This window comes from Ambystoma mexicanum, chromosome 6p, assembly GCF_040938575.1.
Source record: "Ambystoma mexicanum isolate Mex_15411 chromosome 6p, UKY_AmexF1_1, whole genome shotgun sequence".
In the NCBI taxonomy this organism is placed as follows: Eukaryota; Metazoa; Chordata; class Amphibia; order Caudata; family Ambystomatidae; genus Ambystoma; species Ambystoma mexicanum.
Genome location: NC_090935.1, coordinates 310,462,576 through 310,488,180, shown reverse-complemented (window position 1 = coordinate 310,488,180; position 25,605 = coordinate 310,462,576). Strand labels below are relative to the sequence as shown.

Here is a 25,605-nt window from a genome sequence, read left to right as displayed (position 1 = left end):
AAGCTTCCGACGGACGTAGATCTTCTCGCCAGGGAATGAGGCGTGATCCTGCACCACGACCCAGGGTCGCTGGACCTACAGGCCTGGCTCCTGCAGCACTAGAATTCGGAGACTACGATATTCCGGCGGACTGCAAGGTTTTACTTGCCAAGGCCAGGGCTTCCTCGACACTTGAATGCTATGGACATAAATGGAAGAGGTTCTCTGTCTGGTGCTGTGCACAGAAGATCAACCCTCTACGGATTACGGCCCCTCAAGTGCTGCCGTACTTGCTGTCGCTGGCCAAGGCGCGGCTGGCGCATGCATTCATCAAAATTCATGTGGCGGCTATCTCCCGCTACACCAGAACTCTGGGGCGGTCGTCGCTGTGGTTGCACCGCCTAGTGAAGGAGTTCAGGAAAGGACTGTTCCGCTCATTCCCGCCGGTGAATGCTCCGGCCCCGGAGTGGGAGCTCAATGTGGTGCTGACCAGGCTCATGGGGTGCCCATTCGAGCCTTTGCATTCTGCGCCGCTAAAGTTCCTATTGTGGAAGACAGCGTTTCTTTTGGCCATCAGCTTCGCACGACGAGTGGAAGAGATCCAGGCCCTCTCCTGTAAACCTCCATACCTGACATTCCACGAGACGAGGGTAGTGCTGAGGACGCACCCCTCCTTCATGCCCAAGGTGCCGTCGGACTTCCATCTCAATGAGCCCTTGGTGTTACCGGTTTTCTTCCCATCGCCTTCGTCATCAGGTGAGAGGACTTTGCACTTGCTGGATGTAGCTAGAGCGCTGAAGTTCTACGTGGACCGCACAAAGAGTTTTCGGAAGACATCACAACTGTTTGGGAACTTTGGCGCTGTGAACCAAGGGAAGGCCCTCTCCAAGGCTTCCATTTCCCGATGGCTCTCCGGCTGCATCATGCACTGTCACCGGTTGGCAAACCGACTGTTGCCTGGCCGTCCGAGAGCCCATTCAATCAGAGGGAACGCTGCTACTACAGCTTTCTTGTCTGGTGTGCCCTTGCTGGACATCTGCAGGGCTGCTACGTGGAGGTCGACGCACACCTTCACGAGATTTACTCCGTCAACCGGGATTCCAGGGAGGAGTCAAAAGTCGGCCAGGCAGTGCTGTGCAAACTGTTCGCTTGAAGGTGAGCCTGGTGAGGAGGTAAGAGATGCTTAATATTGAGTTGTTGAAATGCTTAATGTTGAGCCTTGCCACCTCCCATGGTTGTGCTTGTGTGTACTGCTATGTATTCTTGTATTCATGAGCATGTGAATCCATGCCAGAACCCATGCTGGAGAAGGAACAAGTTACTTACCTGTCACGGTTGTTCTCCAGCATGGGTCTGGCATGGATTCACATGCGAACCCTCCCTCCGACCCCTCTGCAGCTCTTCTCTTGGTCCTACTGCCACTTTACGTGCTACCAAATCTGAAGGTGGCTGCCAGAGGAGGGGCTTAGGTAGAGGGCAGTCATTGGCTAGGGGAAGTATGACCCAGGGACCAGTGATTGGTTATTAGTAGAAAGACAGTTCAGAAACGAAACTGAAACTGATTTTTTCTTTACCGAGGATTCCCAGCCTGACGACGGGGAATATTCATGAGCATGTGAATCCATGCCAGACCCATGCTGGAGAACAACAGTTACAGGTAAGTAACGTGTTCCTTCAGCACCAAGTAATCTACTTGTATACTTACCAGCCTGTTCAGAAGATGGCCAAGTATACTTTCTAAGCTCAAAATTAGGCAGCTTAACTAAGCTTATAATTATCGAATGGTCGCAGTTAAACATACAAGTATCTTATAAATGGGAAATTCTGTAGGAGCCCCCAGTTAAACTTTGTTGGTACAAGGTATGACATTTACATTAGATACGATTACAACTATGTCATTGATGGCATTCCGTGTACATTTAAATACAGGCCCCCTGTGCCGAGACTTGCATTCAAGTGTCCTTAGATATCTGTCGCTGATTTGATTTTTAGAATTATGGTATACTGGTTGCAGAAACCCAATTGCTTCTCAGTATTATGTTTGCGCTCTGAGAATTAAATTAAGACTATGCTGGTACATAACTTTTATTTAAAATGGGCCTTAGAAAAAGAGAATGGGGCTGAACAGAAGTTACTTCGAATTGTGAATTGAAATTATGCAAACCAATCTCTTAATCTAGCTCAGAGTGTTCAGCTCCTCCTGTTAAGCTATGTGTACTATGAGGAATTTGAATCCTGGGACGGTTGACTCCCTAAACTAATTGTTGACTTCTAGAAATCTATTGCATACGGTTGAGACTCTTATTCAAACCTGTCATCCTTTCAAAGTTGATAAACTGACTGCCATGCATATGCCATGCTTGGATCATGAAGGAATCCTATTTGAGGTGGAAGATTAAAATGAAATTCATTTTCATCTGTTACCTGAAATATAAACTAAGCTTATTTTTACCATCACATTTTTTTAGATAAGTACTTTATGTATACATAGAATGAAGTGTATGTTTAACATCTGAATAAAAAGAAAATCAAAAACCTATATATGCTACATCTTGTGTTCATGCATCCTGTATATGTGTTGTACCATGATTGTTCCAATGCATTGTAACCAAAGACTCTGGGTTGCGAAGATAAGCAAATGCTTTGGAATGCTAGTGGATACAGCGAGTTGGCAATCCTGTAGAGACAGTTGGCACTGATTATGTCTTTATGTCTGGCAGTGCGGCTGCCACTTAAGCCAAGTACTTTGTCTGGGTGCAGTTCCAACTTAGTTTGTAAAAGTCCACCACATTGATTGTGTAGTTTACATAGTGTGTAAATCTCGCTATCCAAACTGCGTAGGATTGCCATGGACCGGTACACTTTGTGCATCTTTGTTTCAAAGGTTTTTTCAACATTAAAGAAAAGAGATGTTAAGGAAATAAAGTAACACCAAACCATTTTCGGAATATTTTTGGGGGAAGAAAGATAATGAGGGTTGAATGCAAAAATCCATGGAAATAAAAAAAAGCTTGACACCACTATTGTATGAGCTAATAACTGTGGTTAATTCATTTGACCAAGGAAAGAAAGGGGTGAAACAAACAAAGCACAACTTCCGCAACTGCTGGAATTTGCAGAGGAGTTAGAATATTGACTTCCCGAAACATTTCTTTAAGGGTTGGAGTTTTGTTTGCAAATTATAACATGATTATTCAAGAGATTTATTAAATTTCTTTTTTTGCAGCTATGTTCCCTTCATTATTCAAAGTGGTCCAAATACTCTATATTAAATTATAACCAAAGTCACAGCAAATTCAAAGGCGATGGATATGCTTCATAAGATATTAGAATTTGTTCTAGGAATTCTCATGTTGTGACTGAAAAACCCAAATTAAATTTTACGGAATTTATCTACTAATCACAGACAATAGTGCACAGGTTGTATTTTAGGCGAGTGCATGGACGTAAGACATATACGTGAGCATTGAACCTATAGGCGTTTCATGCGTTATGAAACTTAATCCCAACTGTCTCTATCTCTCTGAGACTTAAAGAAACAAAACATAGAGACTCATCCATCCCGCAATGGCATTATACAAAATGACCCTCCTACTGGAGATGTAGGGTCAAATGTTTTGGTTTTGCTCAAATGTAAAACGATTTTGTGAAAGTGAGAAATATGTCCAGAGGATTAGGTCAATGTACTCCACATCATTCCTCTACATTGTGGCTCATCGATAAAGGGTGTACCTTTATTAAAGATGTAATCTATGGTTCCATGTAATAAAGTTGCCACAAAAACTGCTGTTTTAAAAATCTCGGCAAAAAGGCTGTGGTGTGGCCCCCGCAATCTATGTAACAGATGCGGGGGACACCCACGCAACCCCTGGACCCATTATACCGCACAACATGAGAAGGGGACACCCCCGCAACACCCTCTACCCTTGTGTGGTATAATGGAAAAACATTTACCGGGTCACACCACAGCCTTTTTGCCGCAATTCTTTGTAAAAACAGCAATTTTTCAGCTGATCTCAAGTATCCAAGAAATATTGAGCATATGGAAACCTAAGTGGTCCGTCCATCTGGAACTGACAGAAGCAGCTATCCAAAAAAGATATAGCTAAAAGTCAAGGGCTACGTAGGAGAACTGATATGAGTAGTATGTGATAGCTTATGGGAAAGCAAGAAAATATAACAAGTAATGAGAACTTTTGAAGTATACCGGAAATGAATATACACCAAACTTTCAGTTTCTGTGACCATGTAATTGCAATCCGAAAAGTCCATGGTCCAAAGAAGGAAAAGAATGACCTGGGCACTCGTTGGTTTTCGTAAAGTGCAACATGCTTTTAACACACTGTTTATTCAACATAGTGGTTAAAAATAATCCAACTGGTCCCTTTAGGCTCAGGTCAGAGGTGGAAAAATGGAAAATTCACCTATGAGGGTGTTAATATGTCACACGTTCCGTCCCTTTCAAGGACTTCCTCAGGCTAGTATGAGATTATCTGGTTTGCTTCGTTCCTGTTAAAACATTCAGAATATATCCCTTCCTGTTACACCCATCGTCATGTGACTCTGACAAGATCTTTATTTACTTTTGGTGAACACCAGCACCATATTGAAATGGTATTCTCGCAATACAATTCAATTAAGACAGTTATAAAAAGCTACATGAAAAATACTAGAATGAAGTGCAAATACCAATTAATCGTTAAACAATAACCAATCCTAACACAATAACACAAAATATAGAAGCCAAAGTGCACTTGCACTTTAGCTTCAACATTTTGTGTTATTCCAATATGGCGCTGGTGGAAGTAAATGTTGTCATGCCCCCCACCCAGACTGGAAACTTGGGGAAAGATTTGTTAAAAAATAAAAAGGTTATTAAGAAAGTTTGAAAAATGCTGTTATAGCCTAGTCCTCATTCATTTTCCCATAGAGAAAGTCATTTGTTTGCTCAAGTGCACAGTGAAAATTGATGGATGGAATTGGACCAGGTTCGAAACAGCTTGTGCACCAAGCGTTGATCCGAAATCCAGGAGGGGTTTGGGGGTTATTCCGTACAGTAGTTGTTAAAATATTTGACTGAGAATAAGGTGCCCCTTTCTTCCCAAATGAAAAAGCACCCATTTTCTCACAAAAATCTATTGCTAATAACCTTTGACATGCTGGATGGATTTGAATGAAATTTCCAAAACAAAACCTTTAAGGGCCCTCTCAAACTGCAGATTTTACAAACAAAATATTCGAAAATGAAAAATCTATTAATGAAACAAAACACCATAGTACCATAGTTTTCAGCCCATTCATTTTCCCATAGAGAAAAAGTTGTTTTTTAACAGCCATAGTGTGAAAACCGCTGGGCAGATTTGGATTAAATAAGAAACAGCTTGGACACAAAGCATGGATTTAAATTTCTTGACTGGTTTGGGGTAAATCCAATACTTTCTAAAATATTTGACAGAGAAGGGCGGTTACCCCTGTTCCTTAAAACCTATATAATATATATAATATATAATCCGCTTTGCAGCTGAAGGCTATGGCTAGTGGGCCCCAAAAATACCTATTAGTGCAACTTGTTCAGTAGCCACAGCCGGAGACCATTGCTAGTGGGCCTGAAGAAACCATAGTATAACAAAACCTGTGAAAATAAAATGTAGTTAGGAGACACTTAACGTTATCAGGTTTAGCGTGGAAAATACATAGCAAGCCAAACGAAAACCACCTTAACTGTGCACCCCCTGTTGCACAGCATATGACCACAATGACCTCACAGATGGCATCACTGATGACCTCATTCGTGACATCACTAATTACATCATACATCACATCATTGATGAGATCAATAATTACATCAAATGTGACATTACTGATTAAATAAGTTGGAATATTTTTGTTGACCTCTATTAGTTACATAATTTATTATACTTAATAACAGCATGACATGGAACAGTACACAGATACAGAAGTAGATGATTACATGTGGAGCATTCATTTGTAGTACATAACTTGTTTTAAAGTTTAAAATATAAATGTGACATTATACAAATGGTTTGAAGGTCATGTATTAGTAAACAATTACAATACATCAGAATAGATTCTGGTAAATCTATTTGTTATCATATCATACAATATAATAAAAGGCCTGATGTACGTTTGTCTGATGCAGTCATGCGCAGTAGAGAAGGCCTGCTTCGCCTGTTATCACCGCTGGAGGGAGTTGTCGCCTTAGGAAATAAGCTGTTGCCTTAGGAAATTCATTTGGCCAGCTGTACGTTTGTCCGCTCCTCACACACGTACATGGGATTTGACACTAGTTTCAAACATAATATAAGTATATGTTGTACTAAGAAAAAGAATAGATAGAAATGTAAACATTTAATAGTTTTATGAAAATAGTCAATGTTCACATTTTAAATGTACAATTCTCCTTACTCTAATAACATTACATGAACACATTTTCATGAATGACATGTTATATAAACAATAATCACATACAAAAGTAAGTATGTGCCTGTGTGCATTGTGATATTTATGTTTGGTTAATATGCACAAATAATCAGTTACTTGTACTACCTAAGTACATTTATAGAAAATAAATGAAGATTAGAAAGCAAATATTTAATTATGGGCATATCAATGAATGATATTATATTTTTAGTAATTTCTTTGGAAAGTGAATTATGAATTTGTATTCCCATATAACATGTTACCTTGCAAAGTACATACACACTTAAAATATTCTTTGTTGTAATCATGTCAGTATGTACTTAAAATGGTATACAGCGCGTCACATTTAAAGAAATATGGGCAGAATACATTGTATTGTACAAGTATGAACTATGCACATATGTTATGTTAAAAAACAGAGTTGTCCTAATTTAAAATGAAATTAATCAAACCAGCGACATTGGTGATGTCAAGCATCATGTAATTAGAGATGTCGCCGGGGATGTCGTCATTGTGGTCCTATGCTGCGCAACAGGGGGTGCACAGTTAAGTTGGACTTGCTCTAAATCCGATTGCTGAATTTAAGGGGTTTTGTTGCATTAAATCTGATCACCTTAACACTCCTTTAGCCAATGTTTCTTTTCACTGAATCTATAGGTGTTGTGGTATTACATGTCCACCTAAATGTCAATGCTCTTGATGGCGAATGTGTTTGTGTTTCTACTTCTACCACAATATGACTGATCTACTGTATGTTACTCATCCTGGTAAAGAAGCAAGAGTGATACAACTGACCTGTTATTGTATCACATAGTAGCCAAAGTTTGGAAGTTATTGAAAAACGCATATAGACTAAATGCAATATTAGATTGGTGTGATTGGTTCGCTAGCAAAACAAATGTATGTTTATGTTGCTTCCAGTGGTTTTGTTCTACTTGTTTTGATGACTTAATGGAAATACAGGAGTTGAAAAATGGTCAGAGTATGTATTGGAATTAATTACATTGTATAAATGACTGTTTCCAAATGTAACAATTGGATTATAGTTTCTTGATGTCGTACACTATTAAAAAGATAGAATTAAAAAAATAATCGACATATAATGCTGGTTACATTACTTTGGCCACTGATACTGCTAAATGTCTTTGTGTAAGATCGAGATTTGTGTACTTGACATAACTTTGGCTAGTCCTTACCCAAAATCTCCTAAAACTAGATTAAAATGTAATGTCCGAAGATATACACTCAAGGTCACGTTAAATATTTAGGCTTGAAACTGTTGTATATGTATTTTCTCCATTCTAGAACGATCTACAAATGTTCCATGTGCGAGACTGTGTTTACCCTGCAGACCTTGCTCTATCGACATTTTGATCAACATATTGAAAACCAGAAGGTATCTGTTTTTAAGTGCCCAGATTGCGCTCTTCTGTACGCACAAAAACAGCTAATGATGGATCATATCAAGGTATGATAATTCTGCAACTTAAACTATACAAAATAAATCTAATTATCTAATTGTCAATTAAAGCCATACAACTGAAATTACAGATCTGTTGGAACCTTAAAGTTCTGAAAGCTCTTCTCTTCTTTTCTTTTTGTAAAATGTATATGTACATAATATCTGCATACCTATGATGCCATTCAAGGCTTCTGATGACATGCTTATGCACCAAGAGACCAAGTGGTTCGCAATTGTCACTAGAACGCCGAGATGACATTATTGGAAACCCGAATGTTATACTTTTGTTAAATTATACTTTTGTTATATAATTTAGTACAGCATAAAGAAGGTAAATTGTTTATTTCTAAGTTGATGTCCTAGTATACTATCTGGTAGTCTACATCAAAGAGTAGAAATAGTGTTACTTATGAGAGTAAGTCATGTTCTTGTAAAGGTAACCTTTTCTTGCTTTCTTAGTAGGAATACAGTGCTTCGCAGATTTAACCTAGCAATTAATAGCTATTCGAATCCAATTTTTTTTAATTAAAGAGTGCTATGTCTCTTTGCCTATGAAGCTAAAATATAACAAAATGGATAGCTACTTTGCTTTGTTTAAAATACAGTACATAGCTACATTTATGTTATTGTTAGATTGTTTTGCCCGAACATAGACAAAAGCTGATTGAATAAAGTATTTTATCAGTGGATTATGTGGTTCCATTCTCTAACATGATTGTAATCCATGCAGTGTAAAGATACTTACTACTCGAGGAGAAGTTAGAATCAGAAACATATTTTATAAGCTTTAAATTGGTTATACATTATTATGATTGAAATGATGTGATTCCTGTGAATTATAGACTGATTGATGCCCTTGTATACCATGCAATATCGCATATGGTATCTGAGCATGTATGACATGATCCCATTAACTTTAAACATATTAAATGCTGTTTCTGAAAATACATTATTATGTAAAAACTAGGTAATACATGTTAGTATTTTCTTGATGTCTGTTTGTCTGCCCTGGTTACGGTGAATCTTCATTAATGAGAGGTCACTGTGATTTAACCTGAAATCAGCAATAAGCAAATGGAAATACTACGCTGGCAAATATGTTTATTTCCAACTTTAATTTTGATTCACTGTTGAGAAAGCCACAATAGGAAGCAAAACATATCCCAGTACAGTGGTATGTCTGCCCAGTCAAGTCTGGTAAATTATTAGGTCATTGCCAAAAGTGTTGCTATAGTTTGGATGCTAATAAGTTTGGAACTGTTGTTCTTGTATGCTCCATTCTGCAAATGTATTATGGGCTATATTACAACCCTTGGGATATACGACTACATGGAGGGTCATGCTATGATAAGGGCAACATTTGGCTGTTGGATTGGGGGAGTAAGGGGGATTAAGGGGTGAGTAGATGGATCCATGGGATATGCTCCTCAATGTTAGGGTGACATAAACTGCTGCTTGCATCTGCATTTTTCATTTTTTGGAGAGAAAACGTACGATAAGTGTGTTAAGCAAAAACATTTTACATGACACATCTGAGAGTCTCACATTTTGAAGAAGACCCAGAGGTGGTACGATGGCAGGTGGCAGAAACTCTACCAGTCCGTGCTTAGAAACCTCTGGGTATTAAGCGCGTTATAAATAACCAATTACAATTCCTCTTGGCGGACATCAACCCCTCAACAGTTGCCCTGGGCTTTGATGGAGGTAGACCACAACTGAAGGTTTCCACAAACCATGAGCGTTCAGTGGAAAAAACACACCTGCGTATTCAGAATGAAGGAAAAATCTGGAAACTGCATTACGCGGTGAAGTAAAAAACGCCACACCAATTTTCCCTGCCTATGTCGACAACCCTGAAGTACAACAGAAGAAGTACAACAGAACCTCTAGATGGCGCCAAAGTCATGAAACATTTGAAAACTAGTAGTAGAAAATTGAGAACCATAAAAGCCAGTTAACGTTTACCCAATACGGAAAGTGGCACTATGAAAACATGAATTAAAGGATCATTGGAGAAAGGGCCTTTTCGAAAGACCCGAGAGGGCACAAACATGGGAGAGACCAACCTTGGGCTGGCTTACACGTAGGCTCCATTGGCCTGGTGTATAAAAAGGGCAGAGGAAAAGCACCAAGAGGGACACGCCAGAGTGAAGCTTACTTGCTGTTTACAGCTACCTGGATCAAGGTCGGCAGTATTGGGGCAGAAACTCCGCCAGACACAAAGGTATGTGCACCACCATTAGTGCATGTTGTGGCAAGGGCATGTGATCTACAGAAGTCCAGAGGACTGTGCCCTCCCAAGCGAAGCCTGAAAAAGAACTCTGAGAAAGAGAGACCCCTAGCCGAGTGCTGAGAATATTGACTGTCCGACACAGATTTAGTGGTAAGAAATATTGTATCTGTTTATAAAGACAAGATATCTCTCAGACGTCTATGTGCTGAGAAAACGAGAGACCCTAGGGAGGTCTACTTAATCGTGATCGTAGAGAGAGGTCCATGTGCCGAGAAGGGGAGGGGGAGTACCAGGGACTGTGGAGAGAACAAGAGAAGGAACTGAGAGGCACGTCTCAATCTAACTTCAAGAATCAAGAAGGCTCTGGAAAGATGCGTATTCCATGAAAGGGGGGTAAGGGGTAGGGGTATACTAAGCATGTACGGAGGCACAGTCAACAGTCTGCAAATCAACAAATAATGAATACAAAGAAAACAAAATTACCAGTTCCCATTTCTAAATCCTTTGTGACCTGTGATATTCAACACGTGTTAAAAACACGAACGGTTTAAATCCCAACAACCAAACCTTGAGAATGCATTCAAATGTTATACGTATTATAACCAACACTGACAAAGCCAATAGTTTTTCTTTCTAAGTTCATGCACGAAGACGCACTTTAGCACATAAGAATAAGGCAGAGGGAATTGGTCGAGCGTGCAGGAGATGTGGATGAATGAATGCAAATCTGGAGATTGATGAATGAAGGGGAGTGAGGGCAGAATGTTTGAGAATAGATGAAGGGTGTCTAGGGGCACCGGAAGCATGAAAGAAAGAGTTTGAAGATTAAGGTTAAAGGTTTCAGGGCTTTTGATAGTCTGACGATGTATGGGTGGATAAATGCAGCAGTGTGCTATGGATCAATAGATTATTGAATAAGGACGGCTGAAAGAAAATGTGAGGGAAGGTAAATGTGTGTGAGGATAGTTGGCTAAGTTCTTGAGTTGAGGGTGAGTAAGTGCTGGAGAAAAGCACAAGAGCACAGGAGGGGGGGGAAGAGAAAACAAGGAGTTCAGGAGAAAATAATGGGGAGCGAGAGTGTGCAGGGAGGGGCTGCAAAGAGACCACATAAGGGTAAGAGTGCAAAGGTGGGCGAGAGCGGGTGTATATTGAGGGGGTTAGTGAACCCATGGAATAGGGGTCAGGAAAGATGCAGGTCCCTGGAAGGTCACAGTGACTTTGGCCAGGAAGGCAGTACAGGGTAGCAAAAAGCAAACTGGTCATTTTAAAGATTGAGAGAACATGCTTGTGAGAGAGAACTCAAAGTCTCACATAGAGGAAAGTGCTTGGCAATGGGAGAAAGAGATTTTAAGCAGTGACACTGAGAGAATTACATGGGGGTGGAATGGTGTGAACACAGGGTTGTAGATGGATCACACGGAGGGAGAGAGTGCTCAGCAGAAAAGGAAACCGGGACTAGTGAGAACAGGAATAGAGCACAGTGTGAGGCAGTACAGAAGTCAGACAGTGAGCACAGAGAGAGGAAGGATGACGACGATATCAGATTTTTTTGGTCAGTTGGGAGAAGCACACGTGGGGCGCTAAATACTTTTTTGGACAGCAACTACCATCAGCCCTAGCCAGCAAATTCAGTGGTGAGGGATTATGGGAGTTGTAGTCCTAATTCATCTGGAGAGCCACAGGTTACAGACCCCTGCCTTACACAAATTAGTAATCCCACACTACACATAAATGCACAGCCCCGACTTTGCAAATATTTTCAGCCAAAACTAAAAAAGACCAGCAAGGAATGACTGCATATACGACCATCTCCCACATTAGAAGCAACACTATCTTGCCATAATACACACACACACATTCATTGTCACGCAAAACCCTGTTGTCGTAAAACATACACATGTTGCTTCTCACAAAAAATGCGAAAACGTTCACCGCATGATACACAGACGTTGTTTCTCACACAAAATAATCTTGTCATATACAAATGTTGCTTCTTACACGAAACAATAGTCGCCACTGTGAAAATCTAATGGGCACCACACAAAACATCCAGGAAATAGTATGGTCGCCAGTAGAAAGTACTGCTGCGTTCTCTGTTTTAGCATTATTTTCTAAACAGATCATTTGTTCTTGGCCCCATTAGAACCCCGATCCTGAATCCCTCGACCAAATAACGACTTCCACCAAAAGCGGTTACCTGCGACTTTTTTTAAAATGACGATTAATGGATTGTATATTCCCCCTTATATAGCACAGGCAATGCGCCAGTCAACACAATTCTCACTTGCAAGCCCCCTCCCAGACCTACAAAAAGAACCAATAGACCGAGACTGGCCGGTAAATGGCAAGCACCACCACCTTTTCACCTTCCCTCTTCCCCAACATCTACATACATGTGCTAAGACTCTTTTACGCGCCAACGATCTATGTCCAAATGACGAACTGGCAGAATGGAACCGCTTTAAGTGCAGGGGTGAATCCTGTTAAATGCACCGAATTTGGTAAAGCCAGCAGCTGGAAGCCTGGCAGGAGATTACACCTGCATACTCTGTGCACACCAGAGCTGTTAGGAGCCCCCAAAAGGATGATTTGTGTGATTAACAAGGCAACGCACTCCTGCATGTTAACATGCATGGAAAAACTCATTTGCGAGCAATGCAGCACAAGGCGGATAATCCAAAATCCTGGCAATCGTGCAGTTACAAAAACAAATAGCCAGTCGGAGTCCACACAAGACAGCCAGAATGGTACACAAATAAGGGAAAGCAGGCTTTTGATAGAGCCGAAAGTTACAAAGGTGGAATGAAAAGTCAGAAAATGTACTAGTTTTACTATGTGTGCTTTTCATCACTGCTAGCTCTGAACTGTGCTCTGTGCGTGTGTATATATATTTCTGAGGCTAGTGGAATCTGCTTGGATCACATGCTATGCATAGGCCGACATCTAGTGGAAGCTGCAGAGTATTAGTTGTTTTCGAAACTCGAAAAGGTACGTCGACAGGGCGTGCCAGTAATACTATCCCTAGTGTGAAGTCCTCTGTACCCATGGACCTTCACGCGTCTAGGTCCCTCAGATTGTTTTTTTCTGCCATCATCGTCGGACGCTACAGCGCAAAGTTCTGTTTCAGCTAACGCCATTGATTAATAACGGCATTAGAGATAGTTACTCTATCTGTCCTTTATATTGCTGACCTTCGACGATCATCTTCGATGGCGGTGCTAAGGATGAACGTCGTCGGACAAAGAACTTGACTCGACGACAACCATTCGGCCTTGGAAGGCTATACTGGGCCTCGGCCTAGGCAGTAGGGAGAGTGGGGGGGTAGACATTTCTTAGGCCACTAAGAGAATGCATATCTCCCCTTTCCCTCTCTATTTTCACATAGCTGCCTTTCCATCCAATCATGGAAAATACACCATTACTCTATTGGACCACTATACTAAATCTGAGCCTTGGTAGGGTGGGCTCTGTGGAAGTGTAAACGGAGTAGGCCATTACCTTAGTTACTTTACAGGTGGATAATATAGCGCACAGGTATATTTGTCGAACCCTCTACCCTTAATCACTCTTGCCAACAATACCATTTTGCTGACAAGTTACAACTGCCATAAGTGGGAGGAGATGGCAACTTTTTTTTTAAATCTATTTTATTGATTTTATAAGCTTTTAATAAAATACATAACATCATAATGTAAATTGTCCATTTGATACCCACACCCGCCCCTCCCTCAATACCTCCCTAACCCCAACTTTAACGGAAACTACGTCACAAGGAATTGTTTTCAAGGTTATAGGTGCCCAGGTCGATGTTCCCGGAAGTGTCATTCTACAGCGTTCGTTCAATTTCTTGGAGCTTCTTGGTCACTTCTATTAGGTCTTTCTTCTGATGATATGTTTTAGGAGATTGCAACTTTAATGGCCTCAGCCCCAGAACCTCTGAAGTCCCAACTGTTTCTCGCAGTAGCGGACGGAAAGGCAGTGTCTAACTGCATCCTAAAAATAACTTGGATGCAGCAGACAATGCTAGTAGGATCATTGCGGAAGGGACACTTATAAAATGCCATGCATGGCTATGCCAATCGGGGTTAGAATTAGAGATGCAGGCACCGCTCCTAAATATGCCTATCAAACCTAATGTCTTGTTTAGCACAGCGTTTGAGGATGCGTTAAGAGCACTCTTTAAGTCTTTAGGCCAGCTCACGAATAAACCATCAGGCCAAAGAGGTGGGAACCATTTCTGTTGCTTTCGAGGACAAAACCTGCAGAGGGGGTCCGGATATAGACAAAATCAAAGCTCATCTTGGGGTTCCAATCAAAGACAAGCCTTTCAAGGCTTCCAAAGAGGCCAGCCTAGATCCCATGGCCGGGGGAGGTCCTCCACTTGCAGAGGTGGAGCAACACCTCTCAAACAATGACCACCTGCTTCAGGTCCCCTCCTATGCCTATCCAGTAGAAGGGTGTATAACACACTTCACACACAAATGGGAGAGAATCACCTCGGACAAGTGAGTGCTTTCAACCATGGCGGGCGGTTATTGCGTGGAGTTACTGCAGGGACCCTCAAACTGACCCCCGCTTCAAAAATCCACTACGAAAGAGGAGCAACGCATCCTTCTAGAAGAAGTTGCAACGCTGCTGCTTAAGGACGCCATCAAAATCGTCCCGGTGAACCAGGTAAACAAGGGTATCTATTCAAACGACTTCCTTGTGCCAAAAACAGATCTAACAATGCGCCCTGCAAACACCTATGTCAAGCCACAAAAATTCTGCATGACAACGCTACAAGAAGTAATTCCACTGCTAAAGCGGGGGGACTACATGGCAACCTTGGCTATGAAAGATGTCTATTTTCATATTTCAATGTTCCCAGCGCACAGAAGATTCTTGCGTTTCAAGATAGCAAACCAGCACTACCAACTCAAAGTGCTACCCTTCAGAATAGCATCCGCTCCAAGGGTATTCACCAAGGTGGTGGTGGTGGCAGCATACCTGCGCAGGGGGGCAATCCCAGTGTACACCTACCTGAACGACTGGCTGATTACAGGGGAGTCACCCCAAATTTGCAGACAAAATGCACAAAGAATAAACCTTCTTTTCCAATTGGGTTTCTCAATAAAGGAGAACAAAAATCAAGCCTTGTACAAAACAATTCCTAGGAGCTGTCATAAACGCAGAAGAAGGGCTTGTCTTTCCATCAAAGGAAAGGTCACCAGATGAGCGTACGCAAAGCTATGCTTTTGCTCAGCATGATGGCATCTTGCATTTACCTGGTCCAACACGCACGTTTGCGCTTGCAACCGATGCAGGAGAGGTTGGCGAAACAGTGGTCTAAGGCAAGCGGTCAGTGGTACGATCTAGTGGTCATTTCGCCAACACTAGTACAAGCACTTCGCTGGTGGACAAAAAAGAATCTGTTAAGGGGAAAACCCTTCCACGATCCAGAGTTGCAAGATATAGTTACAACAGATGCATCACTCTCCGGGTGGGGGGGGTGGGGCACATCACCTTCATCACACAGCACATGGTCTGTGGACTCACATCACTGCACAGAACCAAATCAACCTGCTGGAACTTCTAGCGGTATTCAAAGCGCTTCAAGCATTCGAATCGCGCTTCAAGCATTCGAAGCACAGCTGACAAATAAGTCGGAACAGAACTTAACTGACAGCACCACTGCAATGTTCTACATCAACAAGCGGGGGGGCACACATTCTCCAAATCTGTCCAAGCTAGCACAGAAAATATGGACATGGGCACTCAGACAAGGGATGTTCTTAACTCCGCAACATGTTCCAGGGGAACTCAACACCCTAGCAGACTCGCTAAGCAGAGATCCTCTACCAGAAGAACATGAACAGCTATCTACACAAGCGTCATAGATGGCATTTTCTCACAGTGGGGTTACCCCACACTAGACTTGTTCACTACAAGAGAAAACAAGCAATGGCCAGACTTCTCATCCATGTTTTCCCAACCAGACTCCAAGGGGAACGCCCTATGGATGAGTTGGTCAGGGAAATTTGCCTACACTTTTCCCCCAACTCCACTAATGAATAGGGTGGTGAACAAGAAATGTGCCTATGCTTTTCCCCCCAACTTCACTAATGAACAGGGTGGTGAACAAGATTCACAGAGAACAGATGACACTCATCCTAGTTGCTCCCATGTGGGCAAGACAGCCCTGGTATCAACATCTGCGCAGACTGATGATGTGCGATCTCATCAAACTCCTGTGCCAGATCAATTTGCTGACCCAGCACGGGGGAATAACATTACACCCTCAACCTCACTCAATGAACTTGGCAGCGTGGCTCCTGAGGTCTTAGAGTTTGGTCATCTAAATCTACCACAAAGGTGTATAGATATCCCCAAGGAGGCACGCAAAGACACTGTTATTTCGACAGATGGAAGAGATTTGTAATTTGGTGCCAGTCTAAATAAATAAACCCCATAGAATCTACTCCATCCCACATTCCTCAGTACATGCTCCACTTGCTAGACTCGGGGTTAGTCTTTAACTCTATAAAGGTCCACCTGGCAGCTTTTTCAGCTTACACCACCTCTCACAATAAGGTATCCTGGTGGAAGGTTCCCGTCATTAAGGAATTTATGGAGGGAGTAAAGAGACTCCACCCTCCTATTTCAAACCCATCGCCAGGCTGGGATCTCAATGTAGTACTTGCAAAGCTCATGGGACCCCCCCTTTGAGCATATGCATGAGTCAAGTCTTAAACACCTCACATATAAGACTACCTTTTTGGTGGCTATTACATCCATAAAAAGAGCCAGTGAACTGCAAGCATGGTCAGTTCAAGACCCATTCTTTGTCATCTACAAGTACAAATTGGTTTTACGAACACAGTCTAGGTTTTCACATAAATTAATTTCCAAATTTCACGTAAACCAATCCATTGAGCTACTGGCCTTCTTTCAGAAGCCAACAAGCTCAGCTGAGAGAAAACGCCATACACTAGATGTAAGGAGGGAAGTCCTTTACTATGTAAACAAGACCAGACCGCTCAGGAAAACAGACCAACTGTTTATCTCCGTAGCACCTGGCAGGGAAGGAAACCACGTTTCCAAGAATGCCATCTCCAGATGGATAGTCGGATGATACAGCTCTGTTGCTCTTTATCAAGCAAAACACTGCCTTTCACACCAAGAGCTCACTCCACAAGGGTTATAGGAGCTACTTTGGCCTTTATCGCAAACGTCCTGCTGGACACCATTTACAAAGCAGCTACATGGAGCTCAGTACACACTTTCACTCAGTACTACCGCATTGACACCCATTCTAGAGCAGATACACGGGTGGGACAAGCGGTTCTAAAACATCTATTTGCTTCAATACCTTCTTACAAGCCACCACCTTCTCCTAACACTGCTTGCTAATCTATGCATAGCATGTGATCTAAGAAGATTCCACAACCCTCAGAAGGGATACATTACTCACCATAATCGTATTTCTGATGCTTATATCTGCTTTGAGATACATGCACCCACCCTTCCTCCCCTTGAAGTAGAAGGTCCGTAGGTGTTTATCTGAGCTTTATCTTCGGAGATCAGCACTCGGCGACTACAGAGAAACTCAAGTAATATGTCAGCTAAGCACACAGAAAACAATAAATCTTCTGCACAAACTGGGGTTTTCCATCAACGAAAAGAAGTCAAGCCTAATCCCCAGTAAGCAAAAACAGTTTGTAGGGGCTATCATTCGGGAAACAAGACACTTTGGCCTTCCCCTCAGATGAGAGGGCCCAAAACATAATTCAACAAATACCTTCTGTAAAGACTGGAGGAGGGTATCTGTACTTCTGCCCCCTATGTGGTAGGTTAAAGGCTCTCAATTTGGTAGCATGATATGATAAGGCATTTATAATGCACCTATACACAAGTATTTCAAGGCGCGACGAGGCAAGGGAGGGGGATCAGATGGAGGACAGAGACACGATCTTACTAGGCCAGGTGACATTGAGAAAGTGCAAGGGGGAGGGGGCAGTGCAGTACATGGGATCCACAGTAAAAATACATTGAATAAATAAAAGCAATAAATAAAAGGTGCAGCCAGATGGTGGTAAGTGCAGACATCAGGTGTCAAGTGCTGGTAGGGGGCTGTAGGGATACAGAAAACAGTTCACAAGTGTGGGGGTTGCCAGGGAGGCAGTGCAGGTGTGCAACTAGCAGAGGAGGGGACCTGGGCCCGAGATCAGAGGGTAGCCAGGTGACCAGTGCAGTTTGTTTCCGCCAGGAGTTCAGCAGGGGAGAGGAGGAGAGAAAGCTGAAGCAAAGCAGAAGGTTTTGAGGTGCTTCTGGAACCGGAGATGGTTCTCCTTGAGTTACAGGGAGGTAGTGTGATTTCAATCTGGCACACACCCAAGTCTCGCCCAGCATGTAGTGCACAAATTGAAACCCTTATTTATTTTTATCTATAAGTTCAATATTGTGAACGATATTCCTCTCATATCACACCCTTCTTCTGAGACCGCCCCTCCCCCCCCCCCCCCCGGTCACACTGAACCAGGAATCAACCTAGTTTGTAAGGGTAAAAATGTAGCTATTTATTTATTCAAATCATGCATAAATTTACTATATATATATATATATAGGACAGCAATCACCCAGAGGGTGATAATACAATTCAGAAATAAGCCAAGCAATTGAATTCACTTATAAGGAGGCAAAATAGAAAACACAGGGAAAAAACAGTTTGTTTTGCACACAGCTAGCATTTAGGTTAATGTTCCCCCTGCAAAGTTTTGTTTAAATACCAATGAGCAATCCTACACCAATGTGAGTTGTCAGCAGGTTTTTAGGAATGAAATACAATGTCTAAGGATTTAGGCAATCCTCCCTCCCAAACAAGAGAGAGAACCTTATTTGGCTTTGTGAAATACTGCAAAAGGTGCAAAATGCTTAAATGGAGACAAGTTCTACAGAAAGCAACACTAATCAGGTCCTAACATACATGAGCGGTAATATCAACAATACACACTTCAGATCAGGATGGGATGGAAAAAGCACTTTGAAATGGTACAAAGACATGTGTACATTTTTGAACTTTGCAAATTCGCAGCAAACTTTAACTTAAGCAATATTGGCGAAAAACGGGTCAAATACACTGTTCCGCAATGCGGTTGTTATTTGAGGATGTAGCTGTAGATGTTCGGTATCAGTGAGAGGTGAAATTTCGTTTGTCTTTAAAACTGAAGGAGTTATAGAGGTTTTCGTGAGAGGCATATTTGCAAAATAGGCGCGAAAATGGAAAACAGAAATTCAGGTTTAAAAATGACAGATAGGTTTTCTTATACTATATTAAGGACTACGAAAAAGAGAATGCCACACAGGAATCAGTTATTCACGGCCGATCATAACTCTTCATGCGTGATACTCTAGTTTCCGTTTGGTTTGGGAATTACTTTTCTTAATCAAATCAATAAGGAGTTATGGTTTAGTAACACGGATGAGAGAAAAGTCAGTGCAAGGATAGTTCTAACAATACTATGGTTCTGAATTAAAGATGGGATAGGTTTGAGATTGGGATCATACAATGCAGATATATTATGGGTCACTGTTCTTCCTATTCATACTTACAGTTCTTTGTAATTAAATTGGACCGTCAGTTCTGGTCATTGGATTGGGCAGGTCTCCCGGCAAACGGGCACCTCTGGAGGGATTTGGATCAGCGGTGTGGTTCTGGTCAAGTTTGGACTGCACCTCAGACCGGATTTGGAAAGGCCCCGTCTGGTTACTGGACACAGTAGATAGCCGGATGCAAGTTTTCAGCAGGCAAGCCTAATGGTAGCCAGCCAAGCTGAATTAAAATTAAGTCCCTTCAGGTTTGGGATTTTTGCAATGGGGTCATGCTAGCAATAGTTTTGCAATGCTAGAATCTGGATTCTGCAAAGAAATCAGGATCTTTCAAAGAATTCTGGAGTCAGCTAAAAGTTGAAAAGTTCTGCAATAAGGTGCTGCGTGAACATCTGGATGGGTTCTGCAAGCTGTGTGTTCTGGAAGCATTCTGTCCTGAAAGCAGTGTCCTTATGTGTAGTGACCTTCCTATATTTATCCATTACAAATTTTAATGGCATGGGCAGAACTTCCAAACCTACCCCCATGTCTGTGAGTGGCTACAGGCGTGCACTTTGTTTTGTTTGGCAGCCTAAACAGAGCTGTCATCTTATGACCAGATTTAGGAACTACCACCTGGATTTTTACCCAAAACATACTTTTGCACAACTGTACATTTCTACCATTATGTACCCTCATAAAATTAGACATATATTTTTCACATTTGATTGTCTACATTTACATTCAATTTCCATCTGAGAGAGCTGTATTGGCCATTCTATGGATTTTTATCAATTTTACCCATAACACTTAATCATTTCTAATTCGATACACCTCTGGGTGCTGATCAGTGGATCGTGTACATACAATTTTAAGCTTGCAACATTAATAGTTTTTCCACAATCAGTGTTTTAGTGTATCTATGGTTCCTTATGTATAGTAAGAACTCCTACCACATCTTTAACTGTCTAGCATGATTTCAGATTTATAAGTTTGTATTTTTCACTTGTCTACTTATTTTGGCTGTCATGTTAAATGTCATAAAGTTCTGAGGCCAAAACAAGTAATTAATTACCATTCAAAATCCAGTCCATGTTTTTTTTCTTACTTCCAATGTGAGCAGATGGCCAGTCCTTTGAAGTTCACTGAGACACCTCCCCCACATCCTGCTCCTCCTTGCAGAGGCCAATTCCCAGCATGTCTTTTGTTCTTTGGTCATCCTGCAGACGAATGTCTAATGCAGCCCCATTGAGTGGCTTGCTGGGATTATGTGTGAACCATTACCAGCCATTAGCCTTCCTGTTCTCAAGGGAGTGTCAACAGAGATGTCAGTTTTCCCAGGCCAGGCACTGTCACATCAGAATTTACATGTGGATTGGCCTCAGACTGGGCTCTTGGATATTAAAGTATTTTCATTTCAAATATAAAATATAAGCACAGTGTATGAAGGATTTAAATTTTTTTAAAAGAATTAGCCCTTCACCAACATGCTTGAAATAGAGGATTTTGCAATTTTTAGGACAAAGAAAATACTTTTAAGCTGAGTTTTACAGCCAATTTCTTTAGGCAGCTGTCAGGCTGTGATGCCTGGATTCCTCTGACTGCCTGGAGGATCCATGATTCCAGCACACTTTCCTTTCAATAATTCTCTGGGGAAAATAACTGAATTTATCGCCATAACAGCACTTTTAAGATTGCCACTGATTGGGAAACTGTATTTAGGGGCATTTTCGGATTTAAGCCATTCTGTGCGCTTGTTTCCAGTGACAGATGACAGCAGTGATGACAGATGACAGCAGCGATTCCTGCTTTTACACCACTTTGCCGGTGTATGTGGCAGGGCATGCAGCTCTTTTGGTGGGTTATGAACTCTGCACAATTTTGCAGACTTAGTGCGCACCGGGGTTATTGCCTCCATTCTTGGCAATTCCTTTGCCCATTGGCAAAGGTGTGCAGTGGGACGCAGTGGCGTGGATAAAAATACTCCACAGTAGGGAGGCTGTTCGAGAGGGAGGCCCCAGCTGAAGAAAGAGATCTACCACCAACTCGTTGCTTGGAGAAGCAACTGACCCTGAGGGAGTTGGGGGGGGGGGAGGCGGATGAGAAGACATTTAGGAAGAGACAGTTGAAGGTATTGAGGCCTCAGGCCCCAGAATGCCTTGTGGACAATGCAGAGGCTTTTGTACTTGATCCTCACAGCTACAGGGAGCCAAGAGCCAATGAAGAGATTTCAGTCCTGGAGCGATGCGATCCCTGGCTTGAGGCCAAGCACAAGTCTTGCAGTCCTGTTCTGGATGAGTTGCCAAGGGCAGAGAGTAGAAACAGGCAGATTTAGAAAGAGGCTGTAGCAATAGTCCAGCCTACAGAGAACCAATGCTCTGGATACAGTGAGCTTCTGGGGAAAGGAGAGGAAAGTAAGAATACCTCTGAGGAGGTGCAGCTGGTAGTGTGACTTCTTAGATGTGAGGAGAGAAGGAAAGTGCGGAGTCAGAAGATGACCCCAAGGTTTTTAGCCTCACAGGTGGTAGCAGGAAGAGGGCCAAGAGTGGCCGGCCAGAGAGTGACAGGAAAGGAGGTAGCGGGTGTGCCGATGAGGAGAATCTTGGTCTTACTGGCATTCAGGCAGCGATCATTGGCGGCACACCAATCCTACATAGCAGACAGTCAGAGATGAGAGAAGGAGAAGTGGCGATGAACGATCAGCCCAGATTAAGCCTTCAGGAGGTGATGCAGGCTGGTTCTTAAGTGCAGTGTTTCTCCAAAGCCCCCACAAAGGAATGTCCACACACTATGGTAGGTGATAACACAGCTTTTTTTTAAATATAAAATAAGTTTTCTACCTTTACCAAATATACATATATATTAAATTATTTAACACTTTCTACTTATTTAAAGAGTGGTGAATACTTACACTCTATGTGGTACCACACATGAGGTATAACAGCATAGAATAGTTAAGAAAGGCAGGTTAGTTATGAACAGTGGCAGAATGCTTTCTTTTGACTAGATAAACAATTCTGTTTGAGGATCTCCCCACCTGGGCAACCTGTAATGGGAATGTTGGGGAGTAACTTAGGTTGTCTTTTAGGGCCCGGTCAAATAATGTTCAATAACCTTCTGCTTTCTTTTAAAAGGTTCTACCACCCCCAAAGTACCTAAGCGGCCACAAGAGAACAGGATCCAAAAAAAATCTGGTACCTCTTGGACGACTCCTGAGGCTAGAAGAGGCTCTTCCTCGCCACAGTTCCTTTGGTGACTTGGCATGTGAAGTGGCAGAGTTTCTCGGTTTCACTTAACGATTCCCTCAGAGGATGGACCCCCCCTTGGAAGAAGAAGCCACTGTGATGCTGAGTGCAAGATGAAAAACGGAACCAAAGTCTTTCGGAAGTGCAGCAGTTTTACTCTTCGCGGTGCTCTCTTTTGGCCGACGATTTCTCTGACTGTAGAAGTCCTGTGAAGATGAAACTTGCTGTGAGCTCCTCAGAAGGCTTGGCAGATGAAAGAAAGAACCCTAGCACCTTTCAATGACTTCTAGCAGCGACGAGTGCCTAGGTCACTATTGGTGTCGGATTTCGGAATATCTCGGTTTTCTGACTTTCGGTTCTTCGATGCTGCAGCCGCAGCACATACCTCTGGATGGCTTCTGGCAACCTGGATTCAACCACTAGAGTGGACCTCGGACAATCCCCGAGTCTGGACCCTCGGACGTCTTCGTTAGCTTCTGGTGGCGGGAAACCAACCAGCGGACCTTCAGTGATGATGGTGAGGATGTCCTTTGAAATGTTCTTAGGCAGTTTGGAACTGTCACAGCTTCGGGTGTCCGGCATTACTATGCCAGAGTACCCTCTCTTCTGGTCACGAAAAGCACCTACAGACCCTGGGTGACACCAATGCACTTCTTCAACTCGAGATGTCTAGGTACTCCTCTTCAGGACTCACAAAGACCCCTTATACAGACGGCAGACACACATGTCTGGCTTCCAGGGCTCTTCGGATGATGAACAGCAGTTTGCACGATGGTCCCTCGTAGCTCAGTGAAAGGTCTCCTTCGCAGGTACTCTCTGATTCAGTACTTGGGAGACACGAAAGCTTTCGGGTTACATTAAAGAAATTGCAGCAGCAGACTTCTCCTTCAGCTGGACTTCAAGGAACAGCTTCTTCTTGCTTCAGTTTCGACTTCAGCTTCTGAACAAATTGGTAAGTGAGAGGCCCCCAGATAAACACATCTGTTCCCCATTCACTCTGGCTGAACCAGGCTTAGTCAGCCAATCACACAGAAGGGCGTTCATTCATGCAGGCAGGCAGCCAATCAAGCTCACGGGCATGCAGGCCATTCACTCTGCCCAGACACTCCTAACAAAGAATGTTGATTGGGGTGAGTACGCAGCCTTTCTGCACACTACACTGCATTCATGTCAGTTTCAGTCAGGGATGTCCCATTAATTGTGTCACACACACAGAAACCAGACACCCACAACAGAGAATGTGAGTTGACTCGCAGCTCCATTCACACAGGTCCCACCCGTAGGGTGTACCCACAACACACAGCCCCTGGGAAGGCTCCAGTCAGTCTGACAGGAGGCAGCCCCAGAGCCATATATGGTGTTTCCACCCAAAAGCCATTCAGGATGAAGGGACAGAGACAGGGCTTTCAAGGACTTTGGGTAAACAAGGTAAAAGGCAATAGAAACCAAGAGGCCACAGGGGCCATCTTGCCTTCTATCAGAAATCCATTGATTCCTATTGCAGGGCCTGGGTGATTCCCAAAAATGGAGGACATTCAGAGCCACTGCCAAGTAAGCATGTAGCTGCCACCAGCCCACACCCTGCTCTGTGGGCAACACAGGGGCCCAGAGAACACCCATAAGGGGTACAAGGGTGTACCACCATCCATGGGTGCCATAAGGATATCCCGTGGGTGTTGTTCACCGAAAGATAAAATGAAGTGCTGTACTGCCAGAGGTCCAGGCTGGACCTTAGTTGCAAAAAACAGAGCGAAAACACACACAGGAGGACCTGTCCCTCCATAAGGCATTTCAAGCATCACACCTTATCATACAGCCAGTTGACAGATAAGTCAGAAAGGCTATGCGCCTTAATCATGCCACATTTTAGGCTTCATATGCGTCAGATGCAAGAGTGGTTAGCAAAACAATGGTCGCTGGCAGAGGGTGATTGCGACGATCTAGTGGTAGTTTCGCAAACAAACTTATGTTGGCACTTCAGTGGTGGATAAAAGTGAACATGTTACAGGGAAAACATGTCAATAAACCAGTACACCTTACAATCACAACAGACGCATCATTCTCAGGTTGGGGAGCTCATTGTCCGCACCAAACCGTGCAGGTCATGTGGTCACGCAAACTTGCCATGAAACGTATGGACATCCTAGAGTTGCTAGCAATTTGCGAGGCCCTGCAAGCTTTCCAACATCAGTTAATTGGGAAGAGTGTGCTAATAATTACAGACAACACAACAGCCATGTTTTACATAAACAAACAGGGTGGGGCTCACTCCGTCAGTCTGTCCACACTAGCACAAGTGATCTGGAATTGGGGCCTACAATGAGGAATTCATTTCCAATCCCAACATGTTCCAAGGGAGCACAGCTGCCTAGCAGACACGCTAAACAGAGCACATATCAACCCTCAGAACACGAGTGGGAGTTACATTCAGACATTCTAAGCAACATTTTTACACATTGGGGGAAACCAGGCATAGATCTGTGTGCCACAAAAGAAAACACAAGATGCCTAAATTACGCCTCGAGGTTCCTGCAGAAGGAATCCAAGGGGAAACACGCTGTGGATTATTTGGTCAGGGATATTTGCTTATGCTTTTCCTCCAACGCCACTGTTAAACAGAGAAATCCACAAGACGCACCTGGAGAAATTAAGAATTATCCTAATTTGCTTCAATGTGG

General features: G+C 42.8%; 1 protein-coding gene across 3 annotated transcripts in view; it reads left to right on the top strand.

The window, feature by feature from the left end:
- Nucleotides 1-25,605, top strand: part of ZNF532 (zinc finger protein 532) — a 484,821-nt gene that overhangs the window by 293,443 nt on the left and 165,773 nt on the right. For all 3 annotated transcript variants that reach the window (XM_069627063.1, XM_069627061.1, XM_069627062.1), the window contains exon 6: nucleotides 7,726-7,888. In XM_069627063.1, coding sequence (XP_069483164.1) covers nucleotides 7,726-7,888 — 163 coding nt within the window. The remainder of the gene's footprint in view (nucleotides 1-7,725; nucleotides 7,889-25,605) is intronic.